Below are 13,216 nucleotides of genomic sequence, written 5' to 3'. Positions count from 1 at the left end.
TCATTGACCAGTTTTGAGGACAGGGAATGGGATGGGGGAGTGTGTGGTAGAATTGCTGCTAATTTGTACATCAAGGATGTGTGCCAAATATTCTCTAACCCTCCAGAAGTTATAGGTACACACGGTCCATCCTGGGACAATACAATTGCTCAATTCCCAAGCAGTTTTTTTTTTTTTTCCCCTAGTTCTAGCAGAATTCCCTATGGAAAAGATTTCGAAGCTATAAACATTTCCAAAGAACAGAGAACAAAAATGTGATCCAGCAGGAGACATTAAATGGAAAAGAGAGTTAAACAGTGTTTTCCAAAAAGAAAACAATACCATTAATCACAGGCGAAATGCCATAACGAGAGTTTACACTGCCTTTTCAAATTGTTTGTAGTCTCCTCTAATACGACTCTGCCTTTCCAACTGTTTACATCTACTTTTAGTTGCTCTAATGCCAACTTAGAAAAAGAATACAATAATAAAAAAATCAAACAGTATATATATCACCAGTCCTTATAATTTCCATCCAAGGCATCTACCCATTGGACCACATTTTCCACTCTTGGCTTGGAATGAACAATAAAAGGTGGCAAGACAGGGTTTTTCTCAGATTTGGATGAACACAGCCATATTCTGGTATCGAAAAGCGTCCCTCTCCAAGTCACTGATCAAGGAAGAAGGAAAACACTTTTTCCTCTTTCTCGACTTCTTGCAGGCGTGAATATCTGAAAGGAATGAGCTAGTGGAGGAGGAGAGACCCGAGGCACAACGGGGTTTGAAAAAACGCTTTCATTTTTGATAACGTCATGAGGACTGTCAGTCAGCAAGGTAAACCATCTGGAGATGTAATGTACAATGTGATGACTATCGTTAACCCCGCTGTATATGTGAAAATTGCTTTGAAGAAAGAAAGAGACAAAGAAAGAAAAAAGAAAGGAAAGCCTGTGCTGGGTCCAACCTACACTGAAAAGTAACTCCCTCTAGGAGAATGCTCTCAGACAGTTGTGCTTTTCTCACAGAAGCTAAACCCCAGAAGCCAAACGCTTCGGTTTTCCTTAATTCCTAGATTTTTGTCATTCAAGTATGTTGGGTACATGTTGGTGGGAAAGGTACCAATTTCAAAATCAGAATGACCTGGTTTAAATCCTGGGCTGGACACTCATGAAGTGTGTGATCCTCAGTAAATCACCCAGTTTCCCTGAGCCTCGGGGTTTCAATCCACAATAAACAAAGTTAAAAGTACACACATTGGATAGTTATGAAAAAGTTCATTTGAGCTGCCACATACAGAGCCTGTGCTTAGGAGGGGCTCAGTACATGTGCCCTCCCCCTCCCCCAGTACCTGTGGATCCCTGCCTATACTCCAGCCTCATTAAGGAAAAGCTGCCAATCTTTGAGGTTTCTGGGATCTAAGAGGTGTCCAGAGAAGTAGACATTTGATTCCTGGAAGCAATCTGGCAGAGGGCAGCCCCAGCTTTTTCAGAGACCCTTCCTGATAAGAACTTTTCCAGAACCAAAGGGCTGGTTTGGCTCATCTCTAATCTGATTTAGTGTGAAGCCACATGCAGGAGAGCAGTTTGAAAACCCATATAAACTCATATTCTTAAGAAAGACACTTAAAAAGGGGTCCTGGGTGGTATAGTCAGTCAAGTGTCTGACCCTTGGTTTTGGCTCAGGTCATGATCTCAAGGTCGTGAGACTGAGCCCCGCGCCAGGCTCCCTGCTCAGTGTGGAGTCTGCTTGAGTTTCTCTCTCCCTTTCCCTCAGCCCCTCCCCACCGCTTTCTCTCCCTAAAATAAATAAATCTTTAAAAAAAAAAAAATCATGTTCTTATTGACTTTGGGGATCCTTTTCTGACTTGAATTTTTTGGAAGGTTCTTGATCAGAAAACCCACGTGATCACAATTCCCGTCTCAATGGAGACGTCGCTGGTGTCTGCCTCACACAGCAGCGGAATCTGCCGAGGCCGCCTCAGGCTGGAGTAGCAGGGGCGTCTCACATTCTTGGGAGATGGCAAAACTCCAAGGAGAGAGAGTTTTGAAAGAAGGGGAAGACCAGCCCATTCTCATCGATGCTCTTTTCCTTGTCCCCTTTTCATTTAGGCTGTACGGCATGGCAGGCAGGGGGGCTGGGCAGTCGGGCACAGCAGACTGGACTCATTCCAGCTTTACTTACCACTCCCGTGATCTTAGGGCCAGTCTTTATGTCGGCCCGGGGTTCTGCATATTTGAGAGCACTGTACCTACCTCTCGGGACTAAGTCAAATCATAGATGTCAACCAAAGTGCCTGACAATCCGTAGGGGTTAGTTCCCTCCTTTCTCCTTTCCTCAAAGCATACAGCCTCCCACATCTTCCAGAAGCACGTGCTCCCTCAGAGATCCTGTAAGTACACGAGGCTGCAGGGCTGGCCACGCTCAGAATCGGAGGATCGGCTGCGCTTCCTTGCTGGTGTCACCGTGCTCCTTAGAGGCCAGCAGCCCCACCATGGCATGACACCTTCACCATGGCCGATGTGCCCTAATCATAAGATTTAGGAAATAGAAGCTCTTCCATTGGACCAGCTGTCTCCATCGCAGGCAGTGTTTAGAAGGGCCAAGGAATTGTTACTTATTTTCTTGGCCAAGTGCCAGCCTAATAGCTAGACTGGAAAGAAGCAGCTAACCGTGCTAGCAGTGGGTGGTGGATTGAAAACCACGGCCCCAATATCGTGCAGCTACTGCCTCCGAGAGAGGAGCCCGTTCCCGCACGCCTTGACTCTGAGTTAGGACCCCCCTTTACCAATCGGATGTGGCAGAGTGGTGGTGGAGGAATGGCAAAGTCCAGGCCTTCAGCGGCCTTGAAGCTTCCACCTCTTGGACCGCCTCTGCCTCCACATGAAGAAGCCTGGACTACACTGCGGAATGGCCAAACACCGTGCGTGGAGGGAGACCCGGTGACAGCTGGCGCCTAGGTCCTAGTGGAAGTGCCAGCTGATGACAGCTCCATGCAGGATCCAGATGAGACCCGCCCAAATTCCTAACCCACAGACTCAGGCAGGCATAATGAATTATTGTTTAAGGCCATTCGTTTTGGGGCAACCTATGACATCGCAAGAGATGACAGATACAAACGCTATCATGACTCAGCCCCTTAGACAGTGATTCAGTAGTGGGAGTGCATAAAAGATCTGTTCTTTCTATATTTGAGCAGTAAGTGTCCAAATGGAGCACCCCACAGGCACCCTTAGATGCTCTCAGGGAAGGAGATGCAGCTTGGATTCTTGATGTTTCACAAGAAAGTTTCCAGCACACGGTTCTGCACAAGGGGTGGCTGGCTCCATTTCCAGCCAAACAGCGACTCTTCTCACCCATGGGGACAGACCATGAAAGTCAGAAGAACCAAAGGGGAAGAATTCAGCCACCTAAGTGGGGGACACTGATCCCAGCAAAGGAAATAAAGGCCGCACAGCTCAGTTACAGAGGCAAAGCATCGTGAGGCTTCAGGCCGCATTGCGTGGGGATCCTGGAGGGTAGCAGGGCTGGCCCAGGGTACGTGGGCACCCAGCACAGGTCGATGGCACGGCACCTGTCAACAGGACTCTGTAGACATTTACCAATGTTTAGATAGAGGAAAGCCTGAGCGCTCCGAGGTGTAAGGCAGAGAAGGACTATGATTTCGTCTATTGTCTAGACTGCAATTCAGTTCCGGCTCCTAACTCACATACCCCAACTGCCAACCGGATCCAACTTCCCTTAGAAGGCAATTTCGCCACCTGTATTGGTTACATGCTCCAAGCCCTCGATCCTAATATTCCTTCTGCCACGCTGCTAACACATACTCTCCCTGGCAGGGATTCCTGTAGTTTCCTCTACCTTGTTATATGTCTAGTGATGACTTCGAGCCTTTTACAGATTGGCACACGGGCCTCCCAGGCGGCCAGGCCTCTCAAACCAGCCCCGAGGGCAGTGGCTCTCAAAGTGTGGTCTCTGGATGAGATGCATCAGCCACACAGGGGAGCCGGTTCCAAATGCAAATTCCTGGCCCCGCCCCAGGCCTACCGCATCAGAAACTCCGGGGTGGGGCCCAGCACGCCAGTGCAGCAAGCTCTCCAGGTGATTCGGATGGATGATAAAATAAGAGGTTCTTAACCTCGGCCGCCCACTGAAACCACCTGGGAGCTTTAAAAATTACTGATGCCTGGCTCCCACTCAAGAGATGCTGATTAAATTGGTAAGGGGTGCAGCCAGGGCAAAGGATGTTTCAAAGCTCCCCAGACGATTCTAAGGCAGAGCCAACGCTGGGGACCATGACCCTAGCAAAAGGCGAAGGGTTTCATGGAAATCAGCTGGCAGGCTAATTACTAATCAGGGTTTTGCTAAAGGTGGCCTTGAGTTTAAGTCATTTCATATTTGTGTATAATGAAAGCGAAGGCTTTTCATTTAAATAGGGTTCACTGCAGGGCCCTTTCAACACAAGCATCTGATCATTGTTACAGCTTTGCTAGTGGGGACCACATGGGTGGGTCTGCAGCTTGAAAGGAAATCCATTCACACTCCATCAGTTAGATAGGTTAGAAGACCGGCTGAGAAAAAGTGCCTGTAGGCCCTGCGGTAATCTGTGAAAGACAGACGCATTTGCCAAGATTTGCAATATGAGACAAGGAAGAACGAGTACGAACACGTTGGATTTCAAGCCAGTAAGAAGCACAAAAAAACTGTTATCAGGGTAACAGGACAGAATGAGACAGTGACGCCTCCCTGCCAACTAAGATTCCGGAGAAGGACACTTACCTTCGCTGCTTGATGTCACCAACTAACCTTGTTCCGAAAGCAAATACCTCATAAAATTTTTATTTATGGTTGAAACCTATCCATTTAATGCCATTTTTACTATTTTTTCACCAACTCTGTATTTTCTAAGAACTTGATCTTGCCCACCCATGATTTAGGTAACCATGGTGTATTCTTCAAGACACCACCTCTGTTTCCTGTGATTACAGGTCCAAGCCACGTCTAAGATTTTGTAAAAAGAGTCTTGAAGAAGGACACAGGTGTCCCAGGAGAAGACGGGGGCACAAGCACAATGTGGGAGCCAGAAGAGGCTCCTGGCTGGTCCGGGTCTAGTCCCTTAGCCACACAGGTCACAGGTCATCGCTAGAGTGTTGATGAAAAGGAATTAGATCCTGACACCAGAGCTAAGATTCCTTTACTAAAATCTGTCCTCAATTTTTAATGTGCAAATGAAACATCGGTGGACTTATTAACACACAGGCTCTCGGATTCATTAAGTTTCCGGGAGCTGCTGCTGCTGAACCATGGAACACACATCGGAGCAGCTTGGTTGGGATAACTTTGTGGCCATGTGCAGAGTATGGGGCTGGGGGTGGGGGGAGGGAGGCACCACCGTGATCCGAAACCATGGGATTCTGGGGTTTTGTTTTTTTTTTAGAACATGTCTCACACCTTCCTCGTAGAGTGGTCCTGCCAGGAACCTGTCTGTATGAAGGGTTGAGAAGAACCCATCCCATGGAAGGAGGAACTCAGGCAGACTAGCCTGGTCCCATAACAAATGGCTCTATGGAAACAGAGCATCAATGCTGAGTGTGCCCAGTCTCTGTCACTGGGGTTTATATCACATCCTAGCACGCATGGACTCAGGTTTGAGTCTGTGAAAGGGTGAGTAAGGCAAACCATAAAATCTGAGAGCACTGCTGTTTCTAAAAATTGTACAATACATTGCCGGGCACAGCCACAGTGCCACCTCACCAGCGAAGGCTAAGACAGAACTTCTGTGTAGACTGAAATCCAGCTTTGGTGGCTCCGAGTCCCCAGTGAAGCATCAGGACAAAAAAGGAGAGGATTACAAGAAAGAGAGATCTCCGAGAGTTGAAGATCCTAGCTGATGTCCTACATCTTAGCCACTTACTTCAATGTCATCATCGCAGACCAACATTATCCATTGGGAGCAAGCCTTCTAAGCAATTCACTGCAACTGAGGCCAGCTGGACAGGCAGGAGCACGTTAATATACTGGCATAAATTCTATCTGGCCCCGAGAGCTTTCTTCTTTGAAATGGTGGTGTGGCTGCATCATTGATTCCTGCCAGCGCTTACTGAGGGCCCCCATGCCAGGCATTCCCCCAGGTGCCAGGGGATCAGACAACAAGGGGACAGACATATAAACAGAATAGTGAGGATGCAAGGAGAAAACAACCAGAAAGGGTAGATATATATATGGGTTCCCTAGAGGAGGGTACCTACAGGAGAAGAAACCACAAATTCTGCCTGCAGCTCTAAGGAGGAACGCAAGGAGATGGTGGTGTCTGAGCTTTGAAGGCTCCAGGAGGCAGGGGAGGCGGAAATGCAGAGGGAGGGAAAGGGTCTTGCAGGCAAACAGCGTGAACACGGAGTGATGAATGCACAAGGCCCATCCTAAGAATGGTGAGTAAGTTCTTTGACTGGCGAAGGGTTTGTGCAGCTGGTCACAGGGTGTGTGGAGGGAAGTGGTGAGAATCGAGGCTAGTCACACAGGCTTGACTACTTCAGCCACAGCAGCTCAAAGGAAGGCTCACAAGGAGAATCCATTTGCTCACCAAATCGATCCGCGTACTACTAAGCAGCCGTAACTTTGGTGTTCTTGATCTAAACGCCCTGCGGGCTTTCAAAAAAGAGTGGGAAATTTCACATTTGAAAAAGAGGCCGGCATTTGACAAGAAGCGTGAGCACTGTTATGATGACATTCAACAAACGTTTGAACAGCTCTGCTCTGCTTGGGGTGGAGGAAAGACAGAAGTGAAGACGAAGGGTTATCTGTACTGTACACATCAGCTTCTATGCCTGGGGCTGCCACCGGCCAGCTACTGACCTTGGGGGGAGAAAACCAGGGTTCTGGGTGGGTTTTCTCATCTTTGAAATGCGTACGTTGGATCTATGAGGTTCCCGCTAGCTCTCACAACCTGTATGTCTGAGGGACAAGATCAGGTCTCACAAGGAGCTCAAATCAAGGAAAGGAGCAATAATCAGATATGGCCCTGAGGCATCCAGCTGACTGAGACTGATGGGAAATCCCCAGGAATTCTTGACATCCCCCCACATCCGCCCCAGCAGCAATGCAGGAAATCTAGTCCACTATCTTCAGCAGACTCAATGGAACCATTTCCTTAATGAAACCCCCCTGCAGTCCCAGATGCTAAGCCAGAGGCTTTCCTCTCAATCCTTCCCTCAATTACCCCATTCCTCCCATTTCCTTCCCCTCCCTCAATCTGGTATAAAATTCAGTAATGTCATCAGCAGCCTGCAATTTCTAAGGCACCCAAGTGTGTGAGGAATCAACAGTGATCCTGGAAAGCATTTGGCAAGAGACTGTCATTCCTTACAAGCCTCACCAGTATACTAAGATCAATGGAATGGAAGGGACTATCCTGGTCTATTAAATTATTTAAAGCAATGCAACAGATGCTTTTAATGCTTTCAACCATTCCTCATAATATATTTTTGTTTTAAAAAAAATAAGGGCCAGTATCATTTCAATGTCCTTCCTCTCCTCTCTACAATGACAAATACTCTGAAAAGTTATGTTTACTTGATATCCAATAATCCCCCGTGCAACTGTACCATAAACCTAATGCCAACAAACCTTTGCTTTTAACACCCAAGTGCCAAGAGAGCTTCTTTCACTTTCTCTCCATTCTTATGCCCACTCACATACACATATCAGCTTGTTCTTGCTTTGCAGAACTTCCCAAGCCAGAGTAAACAGCAGCCACAACCTCACAATAACCTGGATAACCTTTCTCCAGGACACTGCATTTTTTTGGCCAATATAAAACCAATTTTTTTGCAACATATTTTCAACTGCTATATTACATACATTCATAGTAGATTTAGAATGTCTCAATACTTTTTGGTAAGGAGAACAAAGTGATTATTTGGTTTGTTCTAGAAGATGAGATAAAACAAGCCCAATTTTAAATAAGAGGTTTAGTATCCCCGTTGCAATCTGAAATTTTTAGAATGAAGTGATATTTTAATCAAATAAGTGAGAATTAATTTTTTTTAAAAAAACCAAGAAATTCTTTGAGTTTGAAATGACTGACAGCCTGTTAGAAGAGGTAATGTAACCAGAGTTTGGAATTAGATTTACTTCCTAGAGTTGGAAAGAGAAAAATAAAGCCCATGATTACTACTGGTTCGGACAGCCTCTAACAGTTTAGTTCTTGCAACCCATTAAAGAGCAAGTTAACCAGCTGGTGGATGATAAAGAAAGTGCAATGTGGTTACTGATAGCAGGTGACACCCAGTTCATTATTACAGCCTCAGCTCTAGCATTTTCATCTGGTTTATCATCCATTTTATATGCAAATATATAAGGGCGGGAGAGAAAGAGAGACACACCGTGTTCAGCCTATTCCTTGGAACCATTCCCAGAGCCTTAAAGAATTGGAAAGCGGCATTAGAAATAGGCATCTATTCTAACTTCTGACTTTCACATGTGAAAACGAAAAATCCTTTTAGTGATTCCTAAGAAAGAAACTGGAGAGCCTGTTACAGAATTTTCAACATGGAAAGAAAAAACTTAAAATAATAAATAAGGTAAAAATATTAAAGAACTAGAGCAGATGACCACCTGTAGTCCATCTGCAAGACGACCCATCAGGTGGAAAATTCCCCATGTGGACTGCCAATGGTGCTAATTAATAGTTCAAATATGCAATATGGAAAAGCACTACCAAAAAAGTGTGGCTTCCTAAATCTTCGAGAAAACAACAAAAACTGTCATGTAAAATTAGCTTTATTATGAAAGATTGATTACATTCTATTTGGAAATGAGTATTATTTTCATGCACATTTTAACTTCATATTATTGATGTAGATTTCCCTCACAAGATTCAGAAGCGATGCATTTCCAGTTAGTTATAGCAAATTGTAAATATCAGCTGCTCAAAACCCCCCAAGATGGGGACAGAAAAAAAGGTCTGTGGCTTTAATCACGGACATGGTGCCTTAAAAGTCAGAAAATGAGACTTTGAGCCAGAGTAAGGGAGGTATTCTTTCTAGAGGGAAAGATCGCAATATAGAGGACTTGAAAATACCTGAATTACTGTCATCTTTTAATTTCTCAGGATATTTGGAAGAAGGTAAATGTAATCTTTAGGGGGAAATGCATTATCTTTTTGTCTGACTGAGCCTCTGGTTCTTTTATACCTCAGTGCATGCACACACATTCACACACACACACACACACACACACTCAAAATATTAATAATTCCCAATAGTCAAAGGCTATGTAATACCCGTAGGTGAGCAGACTCCTGATAAATCCACAAAGCAGAAACTTGGCCTCTTTCTGGACACCACTTCCCGGAGAAACAGCCCCTCGGTTCAATTTGAAAGCCCTAATGCTATTTACAAGGTAGGCAGCTGACTGTTGTACTGTGAGTTCCCTGTTAACCAGCTCTCAGCCCCCAACCACGGTTTACAGAGCCATGCTTCAACAATTACACACCGGGACCACTGAAACAACATCCCTAAACCAGCAGGTAAAAAGGGCTTCTCACCTTGCTAATGTTCCGTCTTGCTTTCTTGTTATAACACATACACAATTTTTTTTCTTAAGTCACAAAAGAGTCAGAACATTTCTGCCTCATTTAAGTAAAATAAAATCCGAGAGAAATCTCAAGAGAATCTTACTCAGGTTTCTGAAAAGCTTGCACGGATCTAAATTGCTCCTCATCACCAAGAGAACTATATAATACTTCATTGGTCAACTGGGTTTTTGAAACAAAAGTAAAGATGTGTAAGTGTGAAGCCGAAAAGCCAATGAAAATTATACTTTTCCCTTCATTTTTTGCATTCGCGGGCATTTACCTAGATTTACCTTTACATAACAGGCGAATGGACTTCAGAAGTTAAGTGCTCTGCGCAATTATACTTCAATATAAGTGACTTTTCAAAACAAAAAGTATTTTTGAAAAAGAAAAACAATATTTCATGAAATACAGTTATGTTACCGACTTTCCCAGCTTATAGTGAGTTCTCAGACATTAGGATTTCGCCCGCCTCTCAGTTTAATGGTTTCACCGATCTAATCGGAACTATTACCTGTTTTTTAGAAACCGACGATCTAATTAGTCTTCCCACTGAGAAAGATTCCCACTGAGAAAGAATATTTTTTAACAGTTACTGCTTTTTGGGTTTAACAAGCATTTTTAAAAAATAAGCTCAACCCTACTGACTTTTTCCTTCTCTGGAATCACTGCAATAACTTTATGTTACTGTAGTTTATTTCATATTTTACCTTTTCTCCAGGATGCTTAAGAGAAAGGCGCTCCGAAATATGGCTCTCTGCGCCCAGGGGGGCTGCACCGGAGGGCTTGGCCACTCGGCCCAATGGGCAGAAAAGGTAAATCTGGGCCCCTAAGTCCCCTCGGGCTTTGACGCCCTGGTGGGGGGCGACCTCCACATTAACAGCGGTATAACCTTCGGTTAAACCGCGGACTGTTCTGCCGCCTGTTTCTCGACTTCCCGGCAAAGGGGCGGACCTCGCCGGGTCCTCAAACTGCATCTTTGCTCCAAATCGTCCTCTCTCGCTTCTCTCGAAATTTAAAGACTAGGCCTGCAATTCCGAAACTTAACGGTATTTGGGTTCTCGACTGCCCTGGTCAGTCAGGTTCACTCAGGTCGGCGACCTGGGCTGGACCGGCCGCAGAGGCCCCACCCGGGTGGCTGCGCACAGAGCGCTCGGCCCGGCGGGTCGGCAAGCGGCGGGGAGGAGTAGAAGCTGCTGGAACGTTCCCAGGGGCATCCGGGCCCTGGGACCCGAAAGGGGTCGAGGGACACCAGCTTTTGCCATTCCCTGGGATCTGTGTGCTCCCGGCAGGCACGCGACCACCTCCAAGTGGGCTCTCCTCCCTTATGGAGGCGCGACGTCGTGGCCGGTGCCCAACATCGCCAACGCCCGGGCCTCAGCCCAGCCCCCAGGCAGCCCGGCGGGCGTTCTGGGAGCCACTACCCGGGCTCCGGTGGGTCCTGCCGACCGGCGCCAGGCCGCCTGGGAGCAGGCTGTAGGGGTCAGGAAGGTCGGGGTGCGCGGTGCTCCCCGAGCCTGGGCGGGGAGACCCGACCCGGGAGCCGGGCAGAAAGGGTCGGCGACTCCAGCCGCAAAGGGGCAGCCCCAGCGCGCACCGAGCGCGGCGCCAGCAGCCGTTCAAGGCTGCGATGCCCGCGGACCTCCGCCAGTTGCTCTCCGAGGCGCCTGCACTGCCTGCCCAACGGAAGAGAAGGGCGCCACGGCCCCAGGCGTGCCCACGACAACTAGCGTCCCAGGTTCCCGGCGAGGCTCGCTTCTCGCGGCTATAGCTTCACCTCCCCGCGTGCACCCGGCCCCAGTCCCAAGGGTGTGCCCGCCTGCCGCCCCATCCCGGCCCCGCGCGGGCCTCTGGCCCCGACCTCGCCTCACCTGTAAGCAGCAAACCTCCAAGCAGCGCGCACAGCAGGACCCCGGTGTCCCAGCAGCTGACCATGGTGAGCGCGACGCGGCCTGCTTGCCCGGTCCCCGCGCAGCTCGCGGGCCACAGACTCAGCCGCCCGAATCTGTCTTCTCGCACTCCCGTCGTCCGCCCCGAGCGCCCCTCTCCGCGGCTCCAGCCAGGGAGACAAACACTTCCCCGGGTAATCCTCGCAGCTCGGCGTCCTCTGGCCGCTGCGCTCCAATCCCGGAGCCCGCTCCGAGCCACCGCCGCCGCCGCCGCCGCCGGGGAGGAGCCGCAAGGAGTGTCCGCCCTGCGCGCTCCGAGCCTTCTGCGGACCTCGATTAAGAGGAGGCGAGGGCGGGGGCGATTTATAAACTTTCCCCAGCCCACTTCCTACCCCGGCACCTCCTTCCAGTGACGTCAAGGGGTCCCCCACCCCTCATCCGCCTCCCCACCTACCCTCTTCCTCCGGGACCTGATTCCCTACGGCTCCCGAGAGGGGCGGGGGCCGCCGGGGGGCGGGTAGCTGGCGGCCGAGCGCTCGTCGGAAGCGAGTGCGAGCGCGCCTGGGGAGGTGCTGACTACTCCGGCAGGTTCAGGGTCCTTGCTCCCGGCCCTCCTGCCCGGGTCCCCTCCTCCTTCCCTTAGAGCTCAGGAAATCCTTGCAGTCTCCCTCCCTCCGCCCGGCTTACTCAGCCTTTGGGGGCCGCCCGGAGCAGGGAAGGGGGACAGGACTGGAGCTCCGCCGCCCAGCCCCGGGGGCGGAAAGTCCGATCCGTGGGAAGCTGGCCGCGCCTCCGCGACGGTGTCCTTGGCACGGAGGAATGAGGCGCAGTCCGGCTCCCTCCTCTTCCTTGTTCTGGCCGCCTGGTCTAGCCGTCCCAGACCCCCTAGAATGGTCCCAGACGTCTAGGAAGGCGCCGGAGACCCTCGGCACAGGGACGGGACCAGGAGCATCCAAGGGGACCGGACGCTTGCCCGGCACCTTCGGGAAGACAGAGAACCCTCTCAGGTCCCTGGGGAATACGTCTGTGTCTCTTTCGGCCACATGGATGCACCCGCCCAAGTCATTTCCTAAACCCCCTGCTTCCTAGAAGCAAAACAACGAATAATATCATGATACCTTTTAAAAAGCCGAGGCGTGAAACTGCTCCTGCAACTTGTAAGGGCCGAGCACTTAAGCTTTATTTCCTAAATGCTCCAGAAAAAAAATCTTTCTGATGGCAGCTTGCTACGCAAGATGAGTGACTGCTGCTCTTCGAACAAAACCCGATGAAATTAACTCGAGGCAGTAGATCATTTGCGATGACACTAATTCCACGTTGTTCCTCAATTATGTCTCCATTACCTCAAAGGCTAAAATCGTCCTAGACTCCACGGAGCAGCCCAGTCTTGTCTTTGTAAATACCGCTGGTTTGAAAAATAGTTCTATTGGAAACTGCCAGATGGTTGGTCTTCATAAATGGGACTGTGATGGTTCCTAAACGGGACCGGCGACTCTTAATAGGACTCCCCGCCTGGGAAAGTTGGGCAACCCCAAGTTGCCACACGTGTGGGCGGCCGAGTGAGGAAAGGTCCCTGCCACCCTCTGCCCCATGCGGGCAACTCGCAAACCCACACCTGGTGCCCCGGAGCCTGATCTGCAGCACCTCGTGGTTCAGAAGAAAGGCAGACCGCGTGGAGTCACTGCTCCCTGCCGGCTTCACCAGCCCTTTCTGTTTGCAATGTTCCTCACCACTCCCCCGGCCCCTTTTCTCTGTCTCCCCCAAATCCGGCTCC

At 49.1% G+C, this 13,216-nt stretch overlaps 1 protein-coding gene across 2 annotated transcripts in view; it reads right to left on the bottom strand.

Moving 5' to 3' along the window:
* Positions 1 to 11,792, bottom strand: part of FLT1 (fms related receptor tyrosine kinase 1) — a 171,316-nt gene extending 159,524 nt beyond the window's left edge. The window contains exon 1 of one of the 2 annotated variants that reach the window (XM_045797039.2): positions 11,425 to 11,792. In XM_045797039.2, the coding sequence (XP_045652995.1) occupies positions 11,425 to 11,488 (64 nt within the window). In that variant the 5' untranslated portion in view covers positions 11,489 to 11,792. The remainder of the gene's footprint in view (positions 1 to 11,424) is intronic. The other variant, XM_087865221.1, reaches the window with a different exon arrangement.
* Between the last annotated feature and the right edge of the window lie 1,424 nt (positions 11,793 to 13,216).

Source organism: Ursus americanus, chromosome 10 (assembly GCF_024610735.1).
Source record: "Ursus americanus isolate L20-20 chromosome 10, mUrsAme1.1.p, whole genome shotgun sequence".
In the NCBI taxonomy this organism is placed as follows: domain Eukaryota; kingdom Metazoa; phylum Chordata; class Mammalia; order Carnivora; family Ursidae; genus Ursus; species Ursus americanus.
The sequence above is the reverse complement of the archived record's forward strand: the minus strand, read 5'-3'. Positions and strand labels throughout refer to the sequence as shown.